General features: G+C 44.5%; 1 protein-coding gene across 3 annotated transcripts in view; it reads right to left on the bottom strand.

The window, feature by feature from the left end:
- The window catches only part of SP110 (SP110 nuclear body protein), a 42388-nt gene that overhangs the window by 27674 nt on the left and 1092 nt on the right, over positions 1 to 13622 (bottom strand). For 2 of the 3 annotated variants that reach the window (XR_008667095.1, XM_055346113.1), the window contains exons 2-9: positions 11886 to 12033; positions 10118 to 10286; positions 8001 to 8252; positions 7592 to 7639; positions 4942 to 5019; positions 2895 to 2963; positions 2580 to 2630; positions 617 to 766 (exon numbers count right to left, since the gene is read on the bottom strand). Coding sequence is in view for 2 of the 3 variants with exons in the window: in XM_055346113.1 (XP_055202088.1) it covers positions 617 to 766; positions 2580 to 2630; positions 2895 to 2963; positions 4942 to 5019; positions 7592 to 7639; positions 8001 to 8252; positions 10118 to 10286; positions 11886 to 12033 (965 nt within the window). In the remaining variant the exon portion in view is untranslated. The remainder of the gene's footprint in view (positions 1 to 616; positions 767 to 2579; positions 2631 to 2894; positions 2964 to 4941; positions 5020 to 7591; positions 7640 to 8000; positions 8253 to 10117; positions 10287 to 11885; positions 12034 to 13622) is intronic. The other variant, XM_055346114.1, reaches the window with a different exon arrangement.

Raw genomic sequence — 13622 nt, 5'->3', positions numbered from 1 at the left:
TCCACCCTTTCAAACTACAGATCCTCACGAAGCAAAGCAATGTATCCCAACCGGTTAAACAGAGAAGCACCTCTACGAATCCAGCTGTCTTTGACTCCGCTAGACATTAAGAGATTTGTAAAAATGTAAAATAGTCTCAGTCCTCTCACCAATCTTTGTGTTTGGAAAATATATTTTATTTTACATAAAAGATGTTATTTATGTTAACTGGTAGTTGGTATATCACTGTTACTTATAAATGAATTAACACAAATATTTTTCAATGATTGGTTTTAATTTCTGATGCAGTACATATTGGTAAATATAAACAACATAAACAAAAAGTCTTTAGGGTCCTCCATAATTTTTAAGAGTGTAAAGAACTCTTCAGACCAAGAACTTTAAGAGCTGCTGTCTTAGGCCACCGCTGAGGTCAGCCGTACCCTGTGGCTGGAGCTGTTTCTGCACAAAATCTCAAGTGCAGCAGATCTTTGCTCTCTCTTGTCACACAGACCTCACCATCTTTCTCTGCACTTCTCCCTCCTTGTACTATTACCTTTACACATCCACCTAGTGCTGTGCCTGCTGCGTGCGAGACCCTCCCACACTGAGCATAAAGGGCAGCAGAAGTTCTTACCTTCTGGTCCAGAGGTTTGGGCACATTCAGTGCTTGCCTTTTGGACCCTTGTAGTCAAGTTTGACTTCTTGGTTGAATCGCCCTTCCTTTGAGTTGTCTGATCCACCACTTGGAGCGTCTCTTGGATTCTGGGCCCAGGTGAGGCTTTCCCTGGGCCAAATAGTGATTTGTGAGTGATTTTCATGGGAGGAACCCAGTAAAGCTCCTCCTCTCCCTCCCATGCCTCCAGCCCTCACTTGAGATCTCTGTGCCCCTGTGCCTTGTTTTTCTCTTGCTACGTGTCTGCAATTATATACTTTTTCTCGTGTGCACCTTTCTTTCTCCCTTGGACTGAACACCTGCTCTCACACCTGTTCAACCTGTTGCAATTAACCAGACCTCCAGAGCAGTGGGATTTCTTTCCTGGGCCCTGTGGTATTGGTCCTGGAGGTGGCCACATTGAGTAAGAATGGCCAAGGGGGCAGCCCGGGTGGCTCAACGGCTTAGCACCATCTTCAACCCAGGGCGTGATCCTGGAGACCCAGGATCGAGTCCCATGTTGGGCTCCCTGCATGGAGCCTGCTTCTCCCTCTGTCTGCTTCTGTCTCTGCCTCTCTCTCTGTATCTCATGAATAAATAAACAAAATCTTAAAAAAAAAAAAAGGCGAAATGGTCTGTTTTGGCACTGGAAGAATGTTTCCAAGTACCTTTCCAGCTTCCTGAGGGCCTATGCGTGGATAAGGAGGGACCCAAGTGTGCCTCTAGTAGGGAGAGTGCAAGATATCGGATATCGAAGGATTGAGGGGCCCTGAGATGGAGTGAGAGGCTGGAACAGAGAGGATTTGCGATGCCTGAGCTGGGGGGTTGTCAGGGTTAGGGTTCTCTTTCCCACAGACCTGGATGCCAAGGCCTTATATTTTTGGATCTGATTTTTTTTTTTTTTAATTGAGTGCCAGATTGGCAGACTGTGAGGAAACTAAACTCCCTTGATTTCTCTGTGCTTCTGTAAAAAGCCCTAGCCTCTTGAGACGTGGAAATGTATACAGAATAAAAATAGGGAATGCTTGCTTTCATTTCCCTAGAAACATTCCGCTTTTCACATACCATGAGAATGAGATCTGTAGCTAGTAAATTGCCATCTGATCCAAAAGAATAATAAAACTTCTCATCTCCTGAGATTGCTAAATGCCTACAGGAGGGCTTGCTTCCTAGGTTAAGTCCCAAAGTACCAGGACTGGAGCCCTCCCCCCACAGGGTATTTATACATCAAAGGGGACGAAGCCCAGAACTTGGAGACATCTTTAGTAAAAGCTGGAGACACCTGGACTTTCTCTGCCTCTTAGAAAGAGGCATTTAAATTTCAAAAAATTAGGGTGAGGACCCAGGATTGTTTCAATCTTATCTCAAAGCAGCAATTTTTTTTTCTCCTTTTGGGAGGGAAAGAGGATGGCTGCCCCTGTTCCACCTGTGAACAGAAAAATCCATCATCCCTGTCCCTTGTCTAAGGGATATTATTTGCCTCCTGGAGCGATTTCATCAGCTCTCTCCTCATGCCCATGGGTCTGCATGTGGTGGGTCGATGCTGCGGTGTTACTCTGGCTGTTGAGCTGGTGATGATCAATAAGGAATTCTCTCCCCTGACCCATACACTTGGGGTTCCTGCAGTGATCCTATATGTAAAGAATGTGCCTATGCAAGTGGGGCACCATGTCAGACACTTCACGGTTTTTGACAAAGCTCCACCTGGCATGGCACAAGGGCATAGACAGCTAGTGCAAATCTTGAAATGGGCAGTCAAAAATGGTGCAAATCTTGAAATGGGCAGTCAAAAATGGAAAACTTAAAGATTCCCCCCAATTATTTGCATCTTCTCTAAGCAACGTATGCCACCATTCACCCAGCCATTCAAGCCAGACACTGAAGAGCAAGACTTAACTTCTCTCTCCTCCCCAGCTTCCAATTTATCGAGGCCTGTCAATGCTACCTCCAAGGTGGTCTTGAGCTGGCTCTCCTCTTTCCGTTTCCACCGCCAGATCTGAAAGCAGAGTTCTGTCAACTTGAGTGGCAAGTTGAACCCTCGCAAACGGTTGCCCTGCTTCCATTCTATTCTGTTGCCAATTTATTCTTTACCCAGCACCACAATTGTTCTTGTCAAATATAAAGCGAGATCATGCCATTTCAATGATTAGACCTCTTCGATGTCTCCTCATTTCATTACAATACAATCCAACTTCCACACCTTGACTTACAAGCATGAGCTGTCTGCAGCCTCTGACCTCCTTTTGTTCTCTTGTCTTACCTTTTGGGAGGCTTTTTGTCTGGCGTCTCTTTTTTGGAGTTGACCAGATACTTCTTTTTCTTTTCTTTCCTAAGAAAGAAAGAGTACAGATCATCTTTCCATGGCTACAAACATAGATCTGCCAACTTTATATTTTAACAAATTTCAGCTTTCAATTTTGGTCTTCAGACCACAGTGGCAAGGCGGTCACTGGTGACTTTATGTGATGCTACTTCATGGAGTAATGAGGGAGAAGAAATTCTAATGTGGTAGAGGAGAGAGACACATGACGAGATGGGGACAATGAGTTTAGTTAACTCATTGCTAGCAGTTTGGTTGTGAAATGGAAGAGAGAGCTATGGAAGCAGGTAAAGTGAACTGAGGATCGAGAGGAGGCTCCTTTTATGAGCTATGGCAGGCTCGGGCAGTGGCTGAATGCAGATCCTGTGACACGGAAATGCTGAATTCTCAGGAGAGAGAAGGGATCGTGGATACCATTAGGTGAGGTGGAAGGGTTGCCATAGAGAGAAAGAGGGCACCGGACAGGAGGGGAAAGATACAGGTGGAGTTTGCAGGTTGGTAGCAGGAACTGAGGGGATTCCTATCTGATGCCTTTCTAGGAAGTAGGAGGAAAAGTAACCTGTCAAGAAAAGGGAAGTGCCGTGGAAGGGGGAGGTCAGCATTTTGAAGAAAAAGCTCAGGGTTGGAAAGGATCATTGTGGAACTGTCATGCAGTGTGGGAGGATCATTTACTTGGAACTCATGAAGACACAGCCTATGTACTCTGCCCTGCTGTGTGGCTCTCCCCAGTGGGGCCTGCCTTCAGACGCAGTGTGCAGAAAGCAGATAACAGGTCCCTCCAAGACCTGCCAGAGGGTTCTAGGAAAAGACAGAAAGAGGGAGGCAGATTAGCATATCAGCAAGAGGTTACTGAAGTGATGGTTTGTGGACTCTAACCTGTTATGAAGGGGCATGAAGAGAGGCATGTAATGAACCAGACAAGAGGAAAGCCAATGGACTGGTTATCCAAGTGAGGTTGAAGGACAGCTCCAGAGAGAACAAATTGTAAGGAAGAAATCAGGCAGGGATACTTTCAAATTAACTTTTTAAAAAGTTTTTATTTATTTATTTATTTGAGAGAGAGAGAGAGAGAGAGAGAGAGAGAGAGAGAGAGAATGTGAAAGCTAAGAGAGGAGCAGAGAGGGACAAACAGGCTCTGGACCCAGTGTGCAGCCCAACGAGGGCCTTGATCCCACTGCCTGAGATCATGACCTGAGCCAAAATCAAGAGTCAGAGGCTTAACTGACTGAGCCCCCTAGGTACCCCTTGAATTAACTTTTAAATAATTAATTAGTTAATTATTGGGAAGTTAAGCCAGACTTCAGCAAATAGAAGGTTGATGTGTTGCCTTTGGGTGCAGAAGGTCAAGAATCAGTGCAGGAAAAAGTCACTGGGAAAGATCCAGGGAAGCATCCCTGTGTATGTTGAAGGTGTCCAGGATGGTGGCAAGACTTGCACTGGCAGAAAAATTCTATATCAGCCTTTGAGGTCTGCTGAGGAATTGAGGGCAAGTCTGGGATGATAGTGATGAAGAGGGAGGGAATCTTTCATTTGAATGGTTAAGCCTCAAAGTAGAGGATGGAGGAGCAAGGGGCTGGCTGGGTAGCAAGTGGTAGATATCCACACTGCCTTTCGCCATGAGTGATAGCAGAGTCTGCAGCCCTGTCTTAAGAAGAAGCAGTGTCCTCTCAGGGAACCAGCTTTCAGTTAAAGAGGTACGACTAACCCTCCAAGAAGTTGTGGATGAAGGAGACCTTGGTGATTTCAGAGCAGACAATTGCAACAAGTACATATTTCAATGGCCCTCAACGCCTTCTTGTTTCCCTAGAATCTTCATGGAGACCATCAAGGGAGATGCAGAGAGTGGGAACTGAAGAAACAAGTTGTCAAGAGCATCATGACTACAATCTCATGGTGGGTGCTCCCAGCAAAATATGATCAGAAAAGCAGAAAATAGCTCCAAATTCCTGTTCCCGACGTCTGTGGGAGAAAGGCAATCCTTCCTTACCTTTCTTTTTGGGAGGTGTGCTGGATGCCTCCTGGAGCTCTTTGGGGTCATTTGGTTCAGGAGAGTCATCTCTTATCACTAACAAAAGATAATTTGGTTCAGAGTTTGGAACAGGCTGAAGGAAAAGTCCTGAGGGAGCTGAGGGGAGAGCAGGAGGGTGCTGAGGCTGGGGAGCTGCCAACGCCTGGAGCTCCTGGCCCTGCCTTGATTTGATCAGTTTGTCATCAGAGTTACCTGTGTGGCTATCCCAGTGAATCAGGGAGCAACTGCCCCGCAGAGGAGGGCTCAGTTTGACCTGTTTCAAAAGGTTCCTCTCGCTCACTTGAAGGGAGGAACAAGGGCTCTCAGCAACCCTCATGCAAGGAATGAGACTCACCTTGAATTCTGGTGGCTTCAATGAAAGGGAACGTCTTCGTCATATGAAAAATACAGGCTACTGCTTAGAGGTCTGTGAATGGATATTTTTGAACTGCCCCCTTTGTCATTACTTCACCTTGAAAAATAGTGAAGGAAGCTAAGAGCCGTATGAATTTCTGTGTACAAGAACTGAGAACGCAGGAGCTAACCTCTACTTGCTACCACGTGTTAATAGCAGATAAATACAAAGTTCTAGTTTTTGGTGCCCCAAGAACAGAAGGGTTGGAGGCCATAATAAATCTCAAGTAAGACTGGCACCTTCTTCCTGCTTATACGGTGCCATGTGACCTATCTCAAATTTTGGTCTGCTTAAGAGTAGGTCGTTGAGGCAGATGGCAAGCGGTCATTAGACATTTGAAATAATTGTTGCATTTCAAATTATTTTAATCATATCAACTCTCACAAATCGAAACGATACAGAAATGACTAGGGTTGAAGGTGAAATTTGCCCACAGTCAGGGTGAGGGCTGGGAAAAAGAACCATCCACGTCTGGGTTGCCAGTTCAGTGTCAGGGCCACACAGTGTGTTTTTGTTTGCTCTGCATTTGGATGGAGCAGTTTTGAACTTTACCTTCTTGCAGTGACCTCAGGTTACACGAGTGAGTTATGCAGTCCTGCTCCACCTCAGTCCTGTGTCCTTTCCTGTCACATGCCCTCATGGTGGTGAAAGCTCTTGCTTAGCAGATCTCCTAGTGATGTTTGCAGCCCAGGCCCACTGGGTACCAGTGGGGCTTCTGACCCTCATCTTCTGTGCTCCTGCTCTAAGTCTACCTTTCCCAGACTCATCTCCCTTGTCCTTCCTAGGATCTCCTGCCTGTCCAAGCTCCCGGGGGTCTGAGTGGACAGCTGGGAGCTGGGTGGGTGAAGAGGGTGGTGCAGAGTAGCAAGGAGAACCCTGTCTCGAGGGAGACCCGAATGGCCTCTCCTCTCGGTAGACATGGAAACTAAGGCAGACAGTGGTTGTCCACATCAAAATTACCTGACACAGGGCCTGGTGGGCATCTCTTTGAGCATTTCTTTATCTTTTGTTTGGGGGCTCAGGTTATTACCAGACATTGAGCAGAGGAAGAAGAGGAATTTCAGATCCCAGGACTAGCAAACAGGGACCAGAGGGAGGAGGAACAGAAACAATCTGTTCCAGCCATGAAAAACGATTGGGCCCACTGAACACCAAAGCCTGGTAAGGGTGGGATAGATGGGGAGAGTCAAGGGTTATTTCCTTTCAACTTCGACTAGCTGCTTACTAGTTTTTTTCTATTTTATTATTAAAAAATTTTTTTTGAAGATTTTAAAATGAGAGACACACAGAGAGAGGCAGAGACAGAAGCAGAGGGAGAAGCAGGCACCATGCAGGGAGCCCGACGTGGGACTTGATCCTGGGTCTCCAGAATCATGTCCTGGGCCAAAGGCAGTACTAAACCGCCAAGTCACCCAGGTCGCCCTAAAAAAAATTTTTTTTAATTCTAATGTAGTTAATATACAGTGTTATACTAGTTTCAGTTGTAGGATACAGTGTAGGATACAATGAATGAATTTAGTTCATTCTTTCTTTTGGTAATCTAGAAGAAGGGATCTTCCATTGTTATTGGCTTCATGATTATGTCCATCTTATTTGGATGGTGTGTATTAGAGGAAGGAAGAAAACATTTGGACCATGGGGGGCCCTTTATGCCTCAGTATTGGAGAGCTCAGAATTCACGATGCCATTTTTGACAGTGCCCAATAATACTCCATGGTTATATTTAATGTAATCAAAAGTCCTTAATAATGATAGTTGGGGGGAAATAAGAAACACAACTTTGGAAGCCAAATCTTTCAGCGTTTTATCAGATCTTTCAATCAGCAGATCTTTCAATGTTTAATCATCTTTTCTAATAATTTCAATAACATTATAATTAGAATCCAAACCCCATAAAAATGAATGTGATTGAAACTGAAAGGCCCCTGTAATCAGAGGGTGAATGATTGAGTAGTGGTCAAAGAGGGGTGTATTGCGCAAGTGATGTGTCCACTCAGAACACTGTTATGAGCTGGACATCATAGCATCAAACTGGTTGTGGAAGCATCCCTGATAGGTAATCCTGTGCTGAATTGGTGCATCTGTTTCTTTTTCTTTGTCACACCCAATTCTTTCTCCCTGGGATCCTACCACAAGCCTTGGGGTTGGCAGGTGCATGTTTGCCCCTCATACCCACTTTGAACTGAACTAAATCATCCCCCCAAGCAATATTACCTTGCACAGTGTCAGGAGGCGTGCTGGGGATCTCTTGTGAGTCTTCGTCTTCATGTATTTGGGATGTTAAGTTGTCATTGGTCATTGAAGAGAGGAAGAAAAATCATTACAGGGTACAGGGACAGAGTGTCAGGGAGGAAAGCAAATGGTAAAAACACATAGCACAGAAGCACTGAGGCCTCAGGGTGGAGAGTTGGGCTGTTCCAGGGGTGGGAAGCAGGTGTTTGGCCTCTAGGCTTTCCTCAAGCCCCCAGCAGAGCCCATCGTCCTTCTTGGAAAAGGCTGTGTGTGGTAGGTGGGCACACAGGATGGACCAGTTTAACAAAAAGGTGGAACCCTAGGCTTCTAGATATGACCAAGGTACCCTATGCAGGGGAGGCACAGGTGATGGACAAGGTGTGGTCCTCACCTGGAGTGATCCTTCTTTCCTGGGTGGCTTGGGGGAGAGCCACAGCAGGACCAGGAGGGCTGGATGGTTCGCCCAAGATCTCAGCTCTGTGCTGTGTGGACGCGCTGGGCTCACTGACACTGGGTGCATGGGGTGGGTGTTGGGGAGGCAGCAACGGCAGCAGTGTCTGGAGGGAGCGCCCTTCTGCTGGGTAGGCTGGGGCTTCGAGGAGTGTGGGCACAGTTCTGTTCCATTGTCGGTAGGAAATGACAGCTGCAATTGGTGAAGGAACACACGTCAACACCCTGGATACTCAGAATTATTAGGGAATTTCTTTGTGGGGGACCTCCAAAGGGTCAGGGGCATGCAGTAATCCATCTTCCTCCTCCCCCTCTCCTCCAGGTGTGGAGAACCAGTTCATCACCAGCATCATCCTTCAGTGGCTCCTTTCTTGTCTATGTGTTTAATCTGGGCATTCGACTCTGATTTAATACCAAAGTCGTTTCACACATAAAGCTGAGTTTGACTTCGTACTCAGGGATTTCATCTTCTTTAGCTTTTCTTAAATTTTGGTTTCAGAATTTAGACAATGTTGTATAATGTTATAATGTCAACACATGTTCCTGTTTTAATAAATAAACATATCACACTTCCCTGTAGCAAATAAGATGAAATAGAAATTCCTTCACAGGCTGCATCCTTTCTACTCTGGTTTCTGCTCATTTCTGCAGAACGAGCTTCTGTGCCTTCCTGCCTTGCAACCTGTGATGGGCCACACCAAACTTCCTCTCCATCGTCAATATTCCAGGCCCTTTGGCTTCCTACATGTCATTCCTTCCAAGGCCGGGTTTCTCTTGGGATTCTTCTCTATCATTTATTTCAGAAGTTTTCTTAATCAGGGAACAGAAAAAGGAAAGTAAGGTGAGATTTTGGAGCGGGGCCTACGACAAAAACAGAGGGCTGCAGATCCAGAAGGATGCACCAGCTGGGCTAGGGCGGGGCACTGCTGTTTATGGTGCCTCTGGCTCTCCCACTGACTCAGTGTGGCCTCTGAGAGCCCAGTCCTTCCTGTGCCCCCCTGATGCTGCCAGGAGCACGGGCTCAAGTGCACCTGTGCCTGCCTGGAAGGGCGCTTTTCTCTTTTGCTGCCCCTTTAGCTCAAGAAGTCATTTCTTTTTGGGGGTAGGCAACTCTTGCCATCAACAGTGGTGACCCCATTAACAAAATGTCACAGTGCAATGTGATCTACTGGTCCTCTTCCTGTTGTTCTCAGATATGTGAACCATGTGCCTCAGCCAAAGTGTGTGTCCTTAAACCTAAAGTGATTGCATCACCTCTTCTTTTTGCCTTGGCTTCTTCCTTCCCAGCTCTGTGTTTGCTCTCTCTCTCCTGCTCTTTATTTATCCAGCTCGTTTTTATTCCCAATGCACTTCAAGCTCTGCTTCCTTCTTTTACCTTCTCTCTGTCTTAAGCTCCCTCTCCTCTGTCCTCCAGCTTTTTTTTTTTTTTTTGTCCTCCAGCTTTACACTCTCCCTTCCACCCGTCTTTGTTTAAAAGAGGGATGGAAAACTCAGGACCTGGGGTTCGGAAACCCAAGTAGGGCAGCTGGCTCTGCTCTTAACAGACAAGGAACTTTGGGAAAGATATTCTGAGCTTTGATTTCTTCATATGTCGGATGGGGATAATACCGACTTCACAGGATTGTTTTAAAGATGAGATAATCATAGAAAGTGCTTGAGATGATGCCTAGTACATAGTAAGTACTCAAAAAAAAAAGATACTTATTATCCATCCCTATTCATTTCTCTTCCCCTCTGGCTCTCCTTATCCTTCTACCAGACTGAGTCTCTGCAACTGCATTTCCCCAGAGACTGTCCAGTGGGGTAAACGGTACAAACTTCCCTCACTTCATAGAACAGGTAAGACAGAAATGTGTCCTCTAGAAACTCCTCTTAAGAGAACTGGAGCCAAAGGCTGCTCTTCCTGGTGCACCTATGAGAGAGTACACTCCCTACCTTCTCAGAGAACTGGACATTTGAAGTTCATAATTCTACGGGGCTGAAAGCCAACCCAAACTTTGAGCACAGCAGCTTCCGGCATGCTTTTATAGCCCAAAAGATATTCAAGAAGCCTCGTACCATTTTTGAAGCCCTTGAGAATTGTCTTCAGGTTGGGGTATTCATACAGGTTAATTTGGCTGAACAATATCTCCAGAAATGACAGGTTGAAGGTCTTCTCCAGGTGAGTGAGGATGTTGTACACCACTCTGGGTATGGGGACCTTATTTCTATAGGCTTCCATGGATTCCTTAAAAAATGGAATCGAGGATTATTATAAATGACTATAAAATGGAATGGAAGTTTATTACACATCTGTCATTCTCTAAGTTGTAAGAATGATATTTTGTTCTTTTAAGAAGGAATTTAATACAAATATACAGTCAAACTTTAATATAGAGAAATCACAGTTCCACATGTTTACTTTTGGAACTTCACATATATTTGGATTGTTAGTCATAGGAATAAATAACTTAGCCTTCTTTAAAATAAGTCTGCTTTGTGAGTCTTATTTTAGGTACATTTGAGGGAAGAGAGAAATTTTAGGGAAGTAAAGGAGAGTCAAAGGCTGCTACTGTGCAAATTCTCTAAGACTCTGGGCAGAACTCTGTAGCAATGCAACCAATTAGTTGGTCTCAAATGGCAATTCTGCGTGTTAACCTCTGTTCACTCTCTCGGACTGGTGATGACCTGAATGGCTTCTAGCCACAGGGAAATCAGCCAGAGAACTCCTCTTCATGAGAGCTTGGCCTAAAGGAGAAACACGGCAGGAGAGAATTGACTGCATAAGAGTTACTGAGCACTAAGGACTAGGACTAGGCTAGTCCTTAGGTACATGGAAATGGATAAGACCAACATGGTGCTATCCATTCTGAGGGAGAGACACTGTCAGGAGAAGATGGGCATTAAATAATAAGCACAAATTAAAGAATGCCCGGTTGCTATTGAGAGAAGTGTTATGAGAGGAAAGCACAGATTTCTTTGAGAAATCAGTTAGATGAGTGAGTGGGTTAAGGAAGCCTCTCTGGGGATTGACATCTGGTCTGTGACCTGAAAAGGGATTGGAGCCAACCAGGCCAAGATGGGGAGAAGATCGTTGAACTATTGCTGTACTTCCCTAAGCCTGGGGCTCAGGAAATGCATAAAACCTCCCAAATTATGAAAAGAATGCCATTTTTTGTCCATGTAGCCATATTTTCCAATGCCTGTCTTGCTTCACATCTGAATGAACTTTGCCCAAGAAGCTCTTAGGAATTGGGAGGGTGGCCTTGTGAGCTGAATGGTGTCACTCTTCCAAAAAGATATGTCCACTTGAAACCTGTAAATGTGACCTTACTTGGAAAAAGGATCTTTGCAGATATAATTAATTTAGGATATTGAGATGAGATTATCCTGGGTGAAGGTGGGCTCTAAATCACAGTGACAAGTGTGGGAAGAGAATGGGAAAAGACAAGGAAAGGAAAAGATGATGTAGAGATTAAAACAGTGGTTGTTAAGTGATTTTTCTACCAGCCAAGGAACACAAAGAATTGCTGGTACCACCAGAAGGTGGGAGAGTCAAAAAATGGATTCTCTGTCAGAGCCTCTAGAAGGAACCAACCCTGCCAACACCTTGATTTTGTACTTCTGGCTTCCAAAACTGTGAGGTGATAAGTTTCTTTTGTTTTAAGCCACCTGTGTTGACATTATCTGTATGGCAGCCCCGTGACCCTGTTTTTCCCTGATAATGAACATTTTGGACTAGGCTTCCAAGCTCTAGAAGCACTAGACATTTGTAGTTTGAAACTTCAATAATTGGGACTTCTTGGTGGGACCGGGCTGCCACGGGAAAGCAGGCAGCGTGACTCACCCTGTACATTGTCTCAGTGATGATAGAATTGTCTCGGAGGCCTTCGAGGAAGGGAAATGGTTTGTAGATGGCATAGGCAATCTCTAGCTTCTGGTATACAAAGTGCTGGTGAAGAGTCTCTTCTATGGCCTTGGTCAAGGTGGGCATCCTATGAAAAAGGAGAAGAGAGGGAAGACTCTGGGAACTTGGGGACCTGCTTTTTGCACTCATTGGGTATCTTCAGACCAGCATCCTGGTCCCAAAAGCAAATCTTAGCAGTCTGCAAAGCAATGCCCGCCTCAAAGGCTCATGGGCACAAGAGGCAATGACAATGCCTCATGGAGGCAGAAAATGACCAGCAATATAATGCCAAAATCCCAAAGGGGCTGCTGGTAAACATATTAAAAATAGGTAATATTTGTTGAGTACTTCCTATGTGTTAGACTTTGTTCTAAGGATTTCACATGCAGTAACTTATTTGATCTTCATAAAACCCTTGCAAGATGGTTACTATGATTGTACCCATTATGTTGAGGAGACTGAGACATAGGGATGTTTACTAACTTGCCCTAAATCTCACAAGTATGCCCTTTATGGTCATAAGTTTTTTTTGTTTTGTTTTGGTTTTTATTTTTGGTCATAAGTTCTATGGTCCATAGCTATGTTGACTGAATTAAGATTGCCTGGGCGTCAGCTTAAGGCAGACACCAGCAAAGCTTGTAAAGAGGAATCACCCAATAATGAGCAGTAAGAGGAAAATTGATATTTAGAGACTTTAGTAAACCACCTACAATCTTTGACACACAAGTAGGCGAAACATAAACAGACATGAGAGATGTGAAAGACACAACTAGTAAAGGTAACTGATTTATTATATGTATCGATTTCATATCTCTAGAATAGATAAGCGCCATTCCTGTGCTCATGCGACACATAAAAATTAGCCATTGATAGGCCAGGAGAAAAAATCAATAAGTCATAATAGGCATAAAACTTCAGATGACATTCCTGACAAATTGTCAAGAGAAATACTAACAAAAAGTTCAATCATTCAGTGATTTTTTTTAAAAAAACAAGAGATCTCATTTTTTCAACTTCATTTTGTGTAAGACTGAAAATTAAGCTATAATTAATGACTGTTTCTAGGACTAATCCCAGTGGTAAATTGAGCAACCCTTCTCTCCCTACTCATTCCCACATCCTTTGACAGTAAAAAATAAACATATTGTAAAAATAGGATAAACCATAACAGTACTGGAAAAGAAAAGATGCCATAAAGGATTTTATTATACTAGTGAAGAAATCCTGGAAGATTGAGAACAGGTGGAAGAGAAATCTAGCATCCATGACATAGAATCCATGATACAGAGAAGAATACTGCAAAGATCAGGACAGAGCCTGAGAAAGCCGGAGTGAACACATGGTAAGAAGAGGAAGGGGCCCTGGGGTTACATTTAGGATGATTAATTATACAACAGCATTCAGAACATAATATCCACCAGGTTCCTTATTCTTCATCTGTTATGATTCTCAACAATGAAAGCTAGACCCAGAGAGGTTAAGTAACTAGTCCAAGGTTGGCAAAGTAGAGCTTTTCAGACTAAAGCCCCATTTTTTACTAGTGCATGATATTGGGTCTCATATGCGAGTGTTCAGATTTTTATCATGTAAAGAAGTCTTGGGATCCCTGGGTGGCGCAGTGGTTTGGCGCCTGCCTTTGGCCCAGGGCGCGATCCTGGAGACCCGGGATCGAATCCC

Source organism: Nyctereutes procyonoides, unplaced genomic scaffold (assembly GCF_905146905.1).
Source record: "Nyctereutes procyonoides isolate TBG_1078 unplaced genomic scaffold, NYPRO_anot_genome, whole genome shotgun sequence".
Classification (NCBI taxonomy): Eukaryota; Metazoa; Chordata; class Mammalia; order Carnivora; family Canidae; genus Nyctereutes; species Nyctereutes procyonoides.
The sequence above is the reverse complement of the archived record's forward strand: the minus strand, read 5'-3'. Positions and strand labels throughout refer to the sequence as shown.